Source organism: Nyctibius grandis, chromosome 4 (genome assembly GCF_013368605.1).
Source record: "Nyctibius grandis isolate bNycGra1 chromosome 4, bNycGra1.pri, whole genome shotgun sequence".
In the NCBI taxonomy this organism is placed as follows: Eukaryota; Metazoa; Chordata; class Aves; order Nyctibiiformes; family Nyctibiidae; genus Nyctibius; species Nyctibius grandis.
The window spans coordinates 57,147,311-57,160,603 of record NC_090661.1 but is presented as its reverse complement, the minus strand read 5'-3'; the positions used below and the strand labels follow the sequence as shown (position 1 = coordinate 57,160,603).

Genomic DNA, 13,293 nt, shown 5'->3' with positions numbered 1-13,293 from the left:
CAGTGGAAATCTCACTTCTTAATTAATCTTTCCTGAATTCTGTAGCCCCAAATATGTTTTCTCCTGTTTGTGCTAATTCAGATCAAATTTATGAAGTTAACTGAGCTACTCTAGATTTGCACCAGCATAAAGAAAAGTGTAATGGGACTTCTTGATGTGTCCCTCCTGTGACTGCTCAGCAATAAATGTGACTTTAATGTCCTCTTCACTGTCAGTGTTGTGTTTTCTGTCATTCTTTTGCATCACATGTAAGTTTAAGATGGGCCTGGTAAGAGGTATTGAGGCACGCTGCACTGCAGGGCCTTTTTTCTGGCCTGCAGCCTGATATACCCCAAAGACAGGCTCCAAAGAGCACGTTGCAGCTGGAGAGATGACTGCGAGATGGATGAGCTGCAAACGAAGCTCCTTTCTGCTGACGTAGAGCAGAAGGCTGGATCCTCTCTTCCAGGCATCAGCACTCTCATTTTACTGACAGGAGAGTTGCTAACTGAGACCTTCTGTCCCTCATGCTGACTGTGAGGACACCACTTGGCAGCTTTGGCTTGAGCATTTGTAACCACCACGTTGTAACTGGAAAGTGGACTTGGAGGCAGTTGTTTTCTTCTGGTAGAAAGTCAGCAGTGTTTTCCTGCTAGAAGAAAACAGTTTGCAGCAGAGATTCTTTAAGAGATTGAAATATTCTCCTAAAAGAAGTCGTTTAAGCTTCAGTCAGCTGCAGCATACCAAGCACCCAGGCTGGATCCCAGGGCAAGGACAACGTGGGTTGTTCTGCCCCTCTACCTGGCAGTTTGATGTAATTGAAATGCACTCCCCAGGTCTTTATTTTTCTAAGTTGTTCTTTGGTTTGTGCCTTTCAGAAGCGCTCTGGAGGTGTGTGCTCATTCCTGCATCGAGTCTGCTGGGCAGCACTACCATTGCAGCTACTCCTCTTGCTTCTCCTGCTCCTGGCCTTCCTCCTGCCCCTAGCAGAAGAGACCCACAGCTGCACGCTGGCCAACAACTTCGCTCGGTCATTCAAGCTGATGCTGAGATACGAAGGCCCACCTCCAACCTAATTTCTTGGCGTGACACAAGGTGACTCTCAGAAATATAGAGTCTTTGTTTTTAACAATTGCAAGTATTGTAGATTTTAAAGCTTCTTACAAAGCCATCATATCAACTGGATAGGTCACATAAATGCAACACAAGATTAGTCCACTTTAATCATGTATTTGAGGAAAATTAATATTTTTACCATATTTTATTTTATATTTATAATGTGTATATAGCAATTGTGTATGTGTATGTATGTACATATATATATAAAAATGCATATCTGTGGTCAAACTAACATCCGCCATCCCCTCATCCACTGTTTAAGGATAATCCTCCAATGTTTCTGTTTCTACCATCTTTCAGCGAGGAATACTGAATGTTGATTTTGTTGTGGGCTTTTTTGGGGTGATTTTAAAAATCGGATTCTTGGTGTTTACAACCGAAGTCAGAGCAAGTGTGAGAAGATGTGGGCATGCACCAAAGTGCAAACTGGAGAGCAGGTAGAGTAGAATCATGTTTGCCCGCAGTGGCTGCCATTCAGCCCAAAGAAAACTGGGATGATTCTATTTGAAATCTTGAGCTGTTTTTTTCAGTATCTGGATGCAGGGATTGCGGAAGGTAATGGAAAAGTTTCTCCTGACTTCAGTAGGAGTGGGGGTGGGCCCCCGCTTGTTCTCATTTTTTTACCAGATTCCTTTTCCAGTTACTGTGTTCTCCAGCCCACCTGAATCAGGAGAGGTAGAATACAGTAGGAAGAAAGCTGGGAAAAAAAAGAATATATTTTTTTAGCATCTCTATAGCAGGAGAACTTTTAAAATCAGGTCATAATTTTCTGAACAAATTTGTGAGCACTGAACAAAACCTTGTATCAGTGATCTTGTCTGTAAGAAGCAGTGGCTATTTTTTTGTTTGTGGAGTTTTGTGGTTTGGTTTGTTGTTTTTTTTTTTTTTACTTTATAAAGAGGCATTTGGTAATGGATCATAAAGCCTGAACAGTGGGATGCAGCCTGGCTCAGTGTCAGCAAAGCAAAAGTTGGAAGTAATTTAATAATACCACCCTGGAAACAAGATTCCTTCCTAGGATGTTTTTATAATAATGGTTTGTTAAACTGATGTAAGCTGATTGTATCAAAGACAGTCAAGCATAGATTTCTGTATAGTCTAAACTCTAAGGTGATGACAACTTGTCATTTATTTACCTAACTTTATGCCTGATTTATCAAATTTTTGAATGTACATTTTTGCATTGCCTTTTAATGTAAAAGCAATTCTCACTTTACTGTTATGAAACCATTCTTAGTGGTGTTTTACCTAACTGACTCCTGAGAGGAAAGGTAATTTCTAAAATTTTATGCCGTTTCTGAGAGCTATCCCGTATTGTCTCATGTTTTTAGCCCCAGTAGTAATCATGCAAAAAAAAAAAAAAGTAGCAGAAGAAACAGTGACTTTTCCCATCCTGGCTATGATGCAGGAGGAATTTGTCTTCTGGGTATCAGTATGGTGTATTCAGTGTTGTTTTCCAAATAAGTTCCAAAATAATATTAAATCTGCTGTGAAGGTAAATTATTTAGTAGCTGAGAGACTGAAGGAGGAAGTTACACTTCTTTAACAAAACCATGAAAGTTTTCCTAAAGAAGCAAACTTGGGTAGAATAGGGAGGCGTAGCAGCATGGAGCTCATTATAGGCACAGAACGAGGGAGAACAGGCAGGTGTGAAAGAGGACTGGCTAAAGATAGAGGTGTCCAAAAATTTATAAAGCCTAAAAAAAGAAGTCGTGATGAACAGAGAGGACAAGAATACAGGCTCTAAGGAAGAAAAATCTCTGAATCTTTTTCATTCCCTCTCCCTGCTGCAGAATTGGTACTACTGCATATTAAACAGCTTTTCTTCAGTAAGGTTTAAAATGGAGCAAGTAACAGGGACTCTACCAGTGTTCTGAGGAGACTCTTCCACCACCAGGACTCTGTCACTGTGTTCGTAGTAAGTCTTCTGACTACGCTGGGTTTGCTAGAGTTAAATAAAATTGTCAGATTTCTGCTAAAAGTGAAAAGAAGTGTGGAAATTAGAGAAAAGAGAGCAGGGATGGTGAAGGTATTCAGGTAGAGCACAAGGGGAGCGTGAGGAAGAGCTGAACTGACCATTGGGAGGTAGCAGAAGAGCTCTAGAGAGCACGCAGAGGGGGGCTGAAAGCCGAAAGGTGGGGAGAAAGGATGTATGCTGGGCAATAAGACAGACATTCACATCTAAATATGAAGAGAAGGAAGGAAAGGCCTCTGATTTCTTTCGTGAAGGAGCCAGACGGAGAGGAGCTATAATTCATCAGAGAATGGGACAAATGAATTCCTTCTTTGCAACGGTTCTTTCTTCCAGCGGAGGACATACATACCTCCTCCTCCCCTGATTAGCTGTTCAAGAGCCATGCACGTTCCTGCAATGCTCCTCTAAAAATTGCTGCCAGCCCTGAGGGAAGAACCCCATGGCTGCGCAAGGAGCTAATCATCACACACATCTCCATTTCACAGTAAATGCTCCACTAGAAAAGAAGTGTGGGGGAAGAGGGGCAGTAACAAAACCTGCTGTATGCGGTTGTATATATGTGTACTTGTGCGTGCACCTTTCTATGGCGTAGCTACATTGCACTTCTCTGAGTTTTACTGAGCCGTTCCAGGTGACGAAAGTAAAATGCCAGTGAGAAAGTAAAAATAATGAGGAATAATATAGCCGCAAATCAGTAGGGAGATAGACAAGTTTTTTCTATGAAAGCACAAAATCTCACATCAGATTTCTTTCTGCCCAGCCTTTCTGATCTGGATTATTTTTATGGGTTCACAAATGCATTTGACACCACAGGAGTATGCAACCTGGGGAAAAAATTTCTACACAGAGGACCATAACAGAACAACTGCATCGTCACCTTGATTTTTCAGTCTTGTGGCAGGTTGGAAAAACCCACTAAATTAGAAACACACTTTTGCTGCTGGGTTTGCATTCAATTTATTCTATAAGTCCCCTGTCTGTAATCCTGGAATTTTTTGCTTTAAATCTCAGCAAATCCATTCTCATTAACTTAAGTAATCTAAATATCTCACATAAGTGATGAATCTTCCTACTTCTTTGCAATGGAAACTATCCAAAGCACAGGACTTTGATGTTCATCTCACTCAAAGCAATTTCACTCTTCCATAATGTCATTGACCTCACCTGTCCAATGCAGGTGTGAGATTTTTCTAAGAAAGAAAGAATTAAAAAAAATCACAAAAGTAAGCTTGCAATGTAAATCCAAAATTTACTTTCTTTTTTATTCTCTTGTTTTTCTTCAGAAAAGTTTGTGATACTGATCCCTGGAAGTGTGTGTAAATATTAATCAAGTCAGTAGTTGGAGTAATGAAAACAAACTGCACAGTTCAACTTCCAGGAAACTGAACAAAGCTCAGATTCCTCAAAACACAAACTAACTCATACCATTTCCAAATCAATCCTTAAAATCATGAGCACTGTTCTTCATGCCTGAATCTTTGTTCGCACATGATTTGGGGATTAAACCCTCACTTTTGTGCCTATAAAATCTCCAGCTCATACATCTCTGACATCCATATGTAACTGAGATGTCTTTTAGCTCAGCTTTGGATTGGGGCCGCTGCCTTAAGACGTCCCTTGCCAAAAACCTAGGATTTGCGTCCTAGATGAAGCGTCCACAACTGAGGGCTTGCACTACTTTAATCCAGATCCTACCGCTCTCAGAGGGTGCTAAAACCCTATACAATAGATTGAATATGTTTGAGCTTGTAACTTGTGCGTCTGGCTGAGGCCACGTAGCCTATACTGCGTGCGGATACCCAGCCTGTTCACAGAGCAGAGCTCTTGTGCCTCTCTCCAGGTTCTTTTGCCTGCACTATTGGACCCAGTATTTGACTGACCACATTAATGACCCTTCAGTGTTGAAGGCAAAGTGCTGCACTACAGCGTCCATGCATTAAAGTAAGAATTCTGCACATCCCCAAAGGCACACTTCAAACCCAGCCTTTGGAGTGAAAGCAAGCCTAATTTATAAATTGTAATTGATTTTGTAGCCAGATGCTTTCAACAGAATTTTCCATGACTGCAATATAGTGAGGTAGAAAATTGCTGTTGTGCCACGTGTCTATTCATAGCCCTTTCTCTGATTCCAGCTAGCAATTTAGATTGTATTAAATGTTATTTATATATGCCCTCTCCAGAAATCTCTGTATGAAAAACACGTTCAGTTCTAGGCATACACATTAAAAATGTTGTATTCCTCTGTTAGCACAGAATATCCAGAGCAATCATGATTTTTGCCAAGTACTAGCTTATTTGCCCTGACTGAGATATGTACTAAACTCAAACATCTGGGGCCGAAAAGAAAGCTACTAGCCTAACTAATAAAACCACCTAATGATCACTGAATAATTTTGAGAGCTTTTAGAATGGCTTTCCACTTCTTAATCCTTTTCATTGCGGTAGCTGAAGATCTCAGAGAGAACAAATGTCTCAGAAAAATGGCCATCACTAGATAGGCAGATAGTAATCTCTGCACATCAGAAGAAATAGTATGTTCTCTTTAGTTGCTCTAGGACCTCAGGAGTTTGCTCCGTCTGATCTCCTCTTGAGTATTAAATCAGAAATGTTTTAGTTTGATGTGTGTATGTGTGTGCATACACATCTCATTAGTGCTAAAGAGATTTAAAGAGTGAGTTTATATACAGGAATTCTCTTAACTTGTGTCAACAAGAGAGTACATTGTCTTCTTTTCTGCAGAGAAAAAAAAAAACAAACCAAACGCTGCATGGCAGATTCCCAGAGCAAACAAAATCTTTTGGAATAACTGAAGGTTACAGACTGAAACTCAGTTATCCACCCTAGTAAACTGAAGAGATAGTTTTGCCTTTCAAGCAATGCTGGTATCAATACCCCAATAAACATGTCTCTGCCAGGCATCATAGGTGTCTTTCAGGTCATAGGTCATGTACCCAGCTGGCTGTAAGAACTGCTTTTGGAGACTTTATTATCCGTTGGACAGCATCAGTTGTTAGTCTGCAGCTGAAAACAAATGTTTGCCCAATGAACTGTATCAGCTTCTTCCAGAGTCACTGGAGGCTGTCAAGAATATTCTTAGTAGTTCTCAGATCATTGACCTGCTCTGAGCCATTACAAGTTTATTACATTAATCTATCTGTCAGCGGTTGGCGACTCTCAAAAACCGGTTTATTAAAATACTAAGGATAACATTGTTGGTACAGCCATCACGATTCATTCAGAAACCAATCTTATTATTTTTGCCATATTTAAACATAATTATCTGTTGGTTATACTGGGTAATAAACAGATTAGTCGTAGGTGTTGGGTAACAGTGTGGAATGTTTTAGGCACAAGGCTTTTTGACTTGCACACGTGTGTTTAAGAATGTGGGTTCGTTTTGCACTTGCTCTATGGTAAAACAAAATAAAGATTCTTAGATGTAGCATTTTCAAAAAAAACCCATAAAGCAGGATGGAATAATCTGTCATACACTTGATTTTTTTTATTCTCTCTTATTTATCCAATTTAGAATACGAATATGTGTCTACCCAAGAGATATCAGTAGATCTGGAAAGAAAAGGAATATCTATCAGGTGTATACCGATTCAAGCAGTAGCCTAAATGGCACCTCCGTTACCTAACTTACTTCAGCAATTACCACATTTAGCTCATTGTACCTGTGAACTAAACACCCTCCCCTAGCAAACCATGGGTGAGATGAAACTGCACAGGTAGAGGTATAACATCCCAGTGGAAGAAGCAGGAGACATTAGGTCTTCAAAAGGCAACCTGGTGTCTCGATGCAAGAGATAGATAAACATGTAGGTTTGGCATAACAAGAGCAAGCCAGGCCTAATGACACAGGAACAAGGGTTTGCTGTCCTGCTCTGCCAGCAAAATTTTGACAGTGGCCATCAGCACTGTCCAGTTTCACATCCCTGACTGGGGAAGGAGACTCCTCTCAGCGTGATTCACTCTAGCAGAGATTTGAGCCTTGAGAGTGTTTTTTTCTTTTCATTAAATGCAGAAGAAACTGCTAAATCAAACCCCTCAGTGACAGATTAATGGTAGGTGGTAGGGGCTGATGCTCCAGGAAATGACACAGGAAATGCTATTGCAGACAGAAAGATAGTCATGAAGGTCTCTGTTCAGTCCTTAGGAATTAGAGATTCACTATAGAACTGAAGTAGGAGGTTTTCTATTCCTTTGCAAGTTAAGTGCCAGGTGTTGCCTCTAGTCTTCTGGATTTTGGGGGCAAACCTGTTCAGTGCCTTACTGAATGCTGGTGGCTTTCTGGCTTCAGAGCCATTTACGGCAGTGAGTTCCACATCCTTCTTGTGAGTTGTGTGGAAAAGGTGTTCCCCTGAACTGGTTTTGATTCAGAAACCTTTTGTTTGGGGGGTGGGGGTTGTTTGATTTTCCTTCTTTGGCCCCTGTGTGCTGAATCCAAGGAAGCAGAAAGACCAGCACTACCCTCTCCAGATCACACTTTGTCTTTCCTTTTATCACAGCAGAGGAGATTTGGCTTTGTCTCCTTTCTAAAGTAAATGATCCCAGTCTTTTCTGCTTCTTTTCATGTTCCAGTTCTTCCACACCCTTGATCATTCCTGCCACCTTTCTCTTAACTGTTTCCAGTGCCAGTTCTTCCTCCATACATAGAGCAAAAAATCTGGTCCTGTTTCAGTAAAATGAAATTCAATAAATTGTTCCCCCATTGCAGTTCCTCCTGCAGATGCTCTGCCTATTTCTGCTCCCCTCTGTGTCAAAACAGCCTTCATTGCTATCTGAGGGGACTCTGGTCCTTGCCAGCCATCTCTTCCAAGTCTCCTGGCCATGTCCTGCCTTCCATGTTGGCTCAGGGACTGCCCTTAATATTCACATCTGCAGATGGGAGTGCGAGTGTGTCGCTTAACAAACGATTATTCATAATGAAAGCCTTGCCATTAGCATTGTTCATAGCCTGCCCAGACCCTTTTCTCTTCTTCTCTCTAAGCAGGTTTTGATGTGTAATCCAGTTACCGCGTGCAGAAAATTGCCCCTTAATCAGCAAGGAGGGCAGTGTTTCAGTTTCAGCTCTATTATCCTTTCATTGTCACTGCCTGTGTAAGCACTCCCATGTGCTGCTGGGCTGCGTGCTCCAGGGTGTGTGTCCTTGAGCTGCCGGGACTGTTTGAATGTTGGTCTTATACACGCTAATAAGCCAGGACCCCTTTTTTGAGCTGGAAAAAAAAGAAAATGGTCACTTTTAACAAACTGATTTCACAACTCATTTATCAAGCCCTCTAGCAAACCATTTATTTGAGCTCCTTTTTGCTCCATCAAAAGCTGTATGTTAAAAGGCAGAGGTGAATTTGGAGAGGCTGGAAACAAGGCAGGCTGCGGTGCCACCCGCCCTCACCAGCACTTTGCCGGGAGGCCTCCAGCTGGAATTCAGGGGTAGGAGCTGTTATTTTTCCTGAAGTGACTCCTTCCTTCAAAATCAAATTATTTCTTCTGTCAAGTCCAATAAGCATTGAACACCACAGACTTGGTTTCACTACAGATATGAATGAACACCTCTGTACGGTACTTTCCATTGCCATGAAAAATATATATATATATATATGTGTATGTAATGGGGAGTGTAATTATTGTTCTACTTAAAGAAAGGTGACATTCCACTTCAATGTAACTTTCAAGTGCAGCTTTTAAAAGAAATTGTGTCTTAAAAGGAAGCTGTAAGGGTTTAGAGGTATGTGTTTTAATGAGCTTTAATGAGCTTTAATAAGCTTTGAGTTAGGGCTTCAGCCTCTAAGGTGAAAAGCACCCAAGATGATTTTCCTATCACCTTCCCAGATCAGACCCTGTAAGAGTTTAACCTGGGAGTCACAGCTTGAGCACTGGCTATTCCTGAAGGTATTTGGAGATTGCACGTATTAAATGTGTGTCAGTTCTCAAACACCAACCTCCATTTTGTACCTTTGCTTGACTGGAAGGCAAAAGACATACCTTTGTCTTGCTCCGAGACCCTGACTGTTATTTTTGTCTCAGCAGATGTATTCCTTTTGATCAATGTCACTCTTTCCATTTTTTTTCCTTTTAATTTGGGCTAATTGAGTTTATCTGGTGATTACAGGAGGGCAAGCTCCACCTGCCCAGCCTCAGAGCTTCCCTTCCAGCAACATACCTTCTTCTCATTTATTTACTTGGGTGTACTGGACCACTGTGAAGCATTTACACAAGCAATAACGCAGGTGTTGCATTTTCCTGTCATTGCCTTTTGTAAGACGTAACACTCCATTGACACTGAAAAGTGGTAGGAGACCCAGAAGCTGCATTGTTTTTTACTAGCAGTATAACCGATGTACAGTGCTTCTACAGAGGACCTGTCCTCACTTCTCTAAGCAGCTGGCTGTCTCAGGCCCAATTTAATTAACAAGGCTGAATTGTAAACAATCTTGGATCCCTTCACCAACACTCCATCAATCTTACTTCCATAAGTTTTTGTGCTTTTGTTCAGTTTCAAACTAGAACAAAGTTTAGAGAAATGTGCTAAGACATCTGTATAGGGTGTGTAAATATCCCATATATTTCACAAAAAATGCAACAAAATGAAGGGATTTACTCTCACATTGAACAGAACTAATAAGAAGTTCTAACTTATGTATTAAAAAGTTATTAAGAACAGCGTGGAGTGAAGTTTCTGCAATCAAACTGTTCTCTGCTTTTAATTTTAAAATCAGCAAATATTGAGGTACATTTTTCCACCTTCCGTTAGAAGTGACGTGGAAGTAAAATGTGAATCCTCCCGAATGGGAGGTTTATTGTTGTGGATCTAAATTTCACCAGTATGTCCCATGTTCCATCACCCGCCTCTGGGCAAAGAGGAAACCTAAGACTGTTCACAAGAGAAACTCATTGTGAATGGTTTTAAAATTCTTCAGAGCTCCCATCCACTTCCAAATGTTGGTAATGGGGAGGATCAGAAACCTTCCTGTGAACCCTGTGCATTTTGCCTGTTGAAATCCTGGCTTGAATTCAGGTCTCCACCTCAGCTTCTTGAAAATGTTAATATTCCAGTAGAACAAAAACGTTGGAGGCAATTACAGCATGAACATCTCTTCTTGTTTATGTATAGTAGCTGATAGCAGAGTCTGTAATAATAATCTGTGGTTATACATGTGCTGGTCAATGTAACAGTTGGGTACAAAATACCTCTTCACTGTCACAAGAAAATAACTGGATTGATGTCACTTTTTGCTTGTATGAATGTAATTATTTGCCTCGCAGGGACCAGTTCCACTTTTGTCATGTTATTTATGGTTTTTAAATACATTCGTGATAAATTAGGCTTGTTTCTAAGGTAAACAATACTGGAGCCAAGCAGCTGTCTCTGTACATGTGCATGTTATCACAGCTGATATCAAGTCCAAGGCAGACTCCTTGTCTTGCTTGGACCTTTCCTTAACCTTTCTGGCTTATTCAGGGAAATGCGGACCAGTCTATTTTCTTATTAAAAATATGGCTTTTTGAAAAGCTGAATTTATTTTTTAAATCCTTTCTTTTTACAATTATTGATTCAGAAAGACTGTAACAATCATATTTTTCTAAACTGCCAATTTCTTGTGTTGGAAAATGATATATAGATATATTTTTTATTCTACAGATTTCCATGTAGCTTTGAAACTCTTTGTTTTCATGTATATCCTCCTATTTGCTAGAATTATCTCAAAATGCAGTAAGCTTCTGTATACTGACTATGAAATTGTATAAAAATGCAGCTGCATAAAAAGACTGACTTTATTTTTCATTTAAATTGTTAGAGCTAAGTCATCCTTAGTGTTATGCCACGCAAGATGTATGGAAAGAAATCAGGTCATTGTTTCAAAAGGCTGGACAGCAGTAAGTGACACTTCCTAAAAAGTCTCGACTGAAAGTCAGGAGAATTTACCCTAGAAATGGTGCCATTTTGGAGCCTGATTCTATAGTTTATTCACACTGTTTAGGACCTTATTTCACAAGTACTCCCATGAAATTTCCTGGGAAATATTAAAAATAAAAGCCTATGATGTGTGACTAGCAGTGACAGAATGAGGCCCTTTTCTAATGAAAACCACGGCCTTTCAACTAGTTAAGAGGCTATATTTTGAGTATTTCAGGACAACTTTTTGTATTCTTTTCTGCGCTGTGGACTCCTCCTGTGTATTCTAGATTTATTCCATAGCTGAAATGCCAGATTAAATTGATTGAAGCCCTGTGCGCAGATGAACATCATAGAAGGCTGCAGTGAAATATTGCAGAAAATGGCCTGATTTCATTCTTCAGAGCAATAGTTAAAAGTAACTCACAGCCTTGGCTTCTGTGCACCTGTGAAGCTGAGGCCCTTGCTTTGTACCTTGGCTGTGGTGTAACATGGAAGGATTTCTGCTCTCTGCCTGGAAAATACTGTCTATTCCTCAACCTTGTCAGAAGCATAATATTTTCTCAAGTAAAAAAAAAAAAAGTCTGATTCTGCAAGACTCATTGGGCAGTTAAGGGGCAGCTGGGACCTTCTGTGATCAGGCCACATTATTCCAAAAGTTTATCCCTCGACGACAAATAAAGTATGATGTGGCTTTCCTGTTTGCAAATAGGATAAAGAGACTGGAAATTCGTCACCCCAAGCCCTAGCCTTGTGACTGTTCTGTGATGCTCCACTGTTACCAATGAACTGTGTTGAATCAGATTATAAAATCAGAGTATTTTATTGCATGTGTCCTTTTTTGTAATGAAAACATAGTTGTATTTGATGTTGCAGTTATAATGCAGTAAATAAACACATATGTATTTCTTTTTAAGGACATTTAAATATTCTGGGCCATGGTTTCACATTTTTTCTGTGCTTATTTCGTACCATCAGAGTATTTGTGCTGACCTAGAAACACCCAGAACAAGTGAAGCAAGGATAAAATTTGCTGCTGCCTGCCTCTCTGCTCATATACCACTGGAGGAAGGTTGTGCTGAATGTACCTACTTCAGTCTAGCCCTGTAAGTTTTAGTAGAAAATGTCAGCTTTTCTGTAAGACTGTGCAGTTGTTTGAATAGAATTCTACCATACCCAAAGAAAATGTGAATTTGCTAAATCATATTACGATTCAGTATGATTGACCTCTGACACTCTCTGTGGGTTTCCCCTCAATCCCAAACCTGCTAACACAAATGGGATTTTTTTGAGAACCTCAGGTTTGAAGTTAATGCCAATCACATGTAGTGAGTGAGCAGAGTATTAGTTTAACCACCACTGATTTCTCTGAAGAGTAATCACTGCAGCATATATGTGCAGATGCACAGCTCTCATTAGCATGCAAGTAATTGCTGGTTTCTTTCCTGCATCTTTATGAGATAGAGTCTGCCAGGATCTCTGACATCAAAGGGCTCCACAGGCAGTTACTTCTGGAGGAGTGGAAAACCACTACGATTTTTGGTGAACCTGTGAGCTAGGTTCCCTGTTGCTTTTATGAACACACTGAGCTTTATCCAGGTCTTTGACTTCTCTCAGGTATTTGGACCATGTGGTCCTGTGCCTTCCTATGAGCTGTCTCCCGCTGAGCCCCCAAAAGTACAAATGCAAACACTTCAGCTGATCATTGCTGTGTCAAGATCAGAGCAGCAGCTCGAATCCAGAAGAGAACAGGGTAAAACAAGTCCAGGGCTGTAGGAAAAGCAGACTATGATGGTGGGACAGTTACATTCCCATAAAGGCTACAATCAGTGCACAAAAGAAATTTCCGTTCTTACTTTTTTTTCCTTTGCAATGCATTTTTTTCATCTTGCGGTTTATTTTTTTTGTGGATCCAGAAAAAGTAGGCTTTTTTGAGTATATCAGGTCTCTTCTGGAACCAGCAAAGAAACCTGGGACTTGATTTTGTCCCAGACACTGCACATAGACCAGGAAAGATTGTTGTCCAGCAGGGAGGGTAGAAAAGTGCCCAAGGACAGATAAAACAGCTCACGCTTGCATGGTGAATGATTATTTTTTTGACCAGGTTCAGGCTGCAAACAACTCTACAGCGGATCGGTGGAAGTTGAGACAGTCAACAAGAATTATTATAAACACTTTTAGAGGACAATGAAATACTCTGGGCAGTTATAAATCTCTTAAGTCATATATTAGTAGAGAAACACCTGTTTTAGATAGCAAGACTGCTGCTGGAGGATGGAAGTATCTGTTTAGGTTGTAGAAGCAAAAGGTGGCAAGTTCA

At 40.4% G+C, this 13,293-nt stretch overlaps 1 protein-coding gene across 5 annotated transcripts in view; it reads left to right on the top strand.

Annotated features, from left to right (window-relative positions):
- The window catches only part of SYNE3 (spectrin repeat containing nuclear envelope family member 3), a 69,722-nt gene extending 57,578 nt beyond the window's left edge, over positions 1-12,144 (top strand). For 2 of the 5 annotated variants that reach the window (XM_068397982.1, XM_068397987.1), the window contains exon 18: positions 858-11,889. In XM_068397982.1, coding sequence (XP_068254083.1) covers positions 858-1,055 — 198 coding nt within the window. In that variant the 3' untranslated portion in view covers positions 1,056-11,889. Of the gene's footprint in view, positions 1-857; positions 11,890-11,951 lie in introns of those variants that run through there. The other 3 variants (XR_011047940.1, XM_068397984.1, XM_068397983.1) reach the window with 3 other exon arrangements.
- Positions 12,145-13,293: the final 1,149 nt, after the last annotated feature.